General features: G+C 46.9%; 2 protein-coding genes across 2 annotated transcripts; one reads left to right on the top strand and one right to left on the bottom strand.

The window, feature by feature from the left end:
• Nucleotides 1-57: 57 nt before the first annotated feature.
• DI49_0894 (uncharacterized protein) lies at nt 58-1,014 on the bottom strand (the record flags this gene model as incomplete). Its single annotated transcript, XM_018364109.1, has 1 exon — nt 58-1,014. The coding sequence occupies one exon, from the start codon at nt 1,012-1,014 to the stop codon at nt 58-60; it is 957 nt and encodes a 318-aa protein (XP_018222910.1).
• A 511-nt stretch (nt 1,015-1,525) lies between these two features.
• Nucleotides 1,526-2,211, top strand: PPH22 (phosphoprotein phosphatase 2A catalytic subunit PPH22; the record flags this gene model as incomplete). The annotated part of the gene is made up of 1 exon (XM_018364108.1): nt 1,526-2,211. A coding segment is annotated over one exon (686 nt), but the record flags the coding sequence as incomplete, so codon positions are not given.

The raw sequence follows: 2,211 nt of genomic DNA, 5'->3' as shown, positions 1-2,211 counted from the left end.
AAGGTTATACTAGTGATAAAAGAACAATAGGTAGGGGCTATATAAGCGAAGCGAAAGCTAGTCGTTGTGGCAAAGAAAGATCTTAATCCAGTTAGAGTCCGCGCAGTACTGCCATGCAGAAGAGGGCTCTGCTTGCTGCTGTTGCTGCTGCTGCTGCTGCTGCATTTGTCGCAAAGACATCGATTGGTTCAAGTTCAAGGTATCTAGATAGCTAACAGGAATCGGATTTGAGTAGATCTCCCGATAGATGGTCAGCTCTTCACCGTCCCCGAGGTCGATGGCTTGTCGTTTCGTGGGGTTCGCTGTTGTCCTCGTGGGCGTTTCGTAGGGGAAGAGCACTGGCGTCTGTATTTGGTGTTCGCTGTTTCTGGTGGACATGTCGTTGGGGCTCAAGTGGAAGGAGAAAATATCTTCCTCGAACAGCTGTAATTCGTGGCCGTGCCGACTCGCACCGTCCTCAGAGTGCACACCCTCTTCCTCCTCTTCATGCTCTTCGCTATGGAAGAACACCTTGGAATTGCGCTTCCACCAGTCGGTGAAGGATTCCACAATCGAACGCACGGATTCGTCTCTTTTCGTCGAACTGAAGGGGTCCGATCTTCTCGACTGGAACTGAGGCGTGTCCATCTGGTACGGATGCGTGCCGTTTATGGCCTCGATGGCACCTCGATGTGAGGACGCGGGCGGTCTCCACTTCACGAGCACGTCCTCCATTTTCCCCACAAATACGTTATTTTCCCTCTTACGTCTGCTTCTTTGCTTGGAGATGACCAGTTGCCTCACTGAGGGGAACTCACTTCTTGGCAGAAACCTGTTCTGAGTGTCCACCTCAGGACTGAAGGATGGGAAGGTGATCTCGCCCTCATCCGAACACTCTTCTATACTTGTGTTGCACTGCATATCTTCTAGCTCTCTCTCGACTGCCTGTAACATATACACACCTAAATTCAAAGAGAGAGAGTGTGTGTGTGTGAGTTCACAAGTATATTTACGTAATGGCACAAGAAGAGGCATCAAGTGTCGCAAATTAATTTTTCTTGGTGAAAAGACCCACACACCGCACTAAACAGCGGCAGTATTTTGTGACACCAGTATAAACAGACCACCAAATAAGTCAGAAAGTAGCCCTCAAAATGAAAGTATTGTGCCGGGGTCTTCGCAGGCTTCTTATTATGCCTGTAAATTCACAAGAGCCCTCTTTCGCCAAGAAGTATTATTAATCATTACCTTGCCGGGTAATGGGATATGGCTGTTTTTTTCCTGAATTCTGGAAAAAGAAAGAATCAAGGAAAGTTTCAAAGGGACATCCCCATTTATATGAGCCAAAAAGGGCTGCAACAAGAGCGAACTCGTTACGGTATAAGCTCACTGCAAAATACTGTTCGAGCAAGAACACGCACTCCTGTTTACTTTTCTTTTTTCCTGGTTTCCATCTTTTTCTGGGTTTTGATCTCCGCTACATCTTCTTTCTTACTTGAATTTTTCGTTTTGACACTTTTCTATAGCTGGCTCTCTTTTAGAAAACATGAATATGGAAACTGATGACCCTATGCACGGTTCTGCCGAAGATCAGCTGTATCCCACACTGGATGAAGACATGCATAGCAATGACAGCAAGAAACACAATACGAAGGCGATTGCCAACCACGAGGATGCTGAGGAGGAACTAGATGATTTCGATCTCAGGCCAGGCTCCTCAGGCATAGCAGACCATAAATCGTCTAGGCCACTAGAACTAACTAATACGAGTATAAGCCAGCTCGACCAATGGATTGAGCACCTTGGTCAGTGCGAGCCATTGTCGGAAAACGATGTTGCTCGACTCTGCAAGATGGCAGTTGACGTGTTACAATTCGAGGAAAACGTCAAGCCGATCAACGTCCCCGTGACCATTTGTGGTGACGTGCACGGTCAATTCCATGACCTGTTAGAGCTGTTTAAGATCGGCGGCCCCTGCCCGGACACCAATTACCTTTTCATGGGTGACTACGTGGATAGAGGATATTACTCCGTCGAGACCGTCTCCTATTTAGTCGCCATGAAGGTCAGATACCCGCATAGAATCACTATACTGAGGGGTAATCACGAGTCGAGACAAATCACCCAAGTATACGGGTTCTATGATGAATGTTTAAGGAAATACGGCAGTGCGAATGTTTGGAAAATGTTCACCGATCTGTTCGATTATTTCCCCATTACAGCTTTAGTAGA

This window comes from Saccharomyces eubayanus, chromosome IV (assembly GCF_001298625.1).
Source record: "Saccharomyces eubayanus strain FM1318 chromosome IV, whole genome shotgun sequence".
Classification (NCBI taxonomy): Eukaryota; Fungi; Ascomycota; class Saccharomycetes; order Saccharomycetales; family Saccharomycetaceae; genus Saccharomyces; species Saccharomyces eubayanus.
The sequence above is the reverse complement of the archived record's forward strand: the minus strand, read 5'-3'. Positions and strand labels throughout refer to the sequence as shown.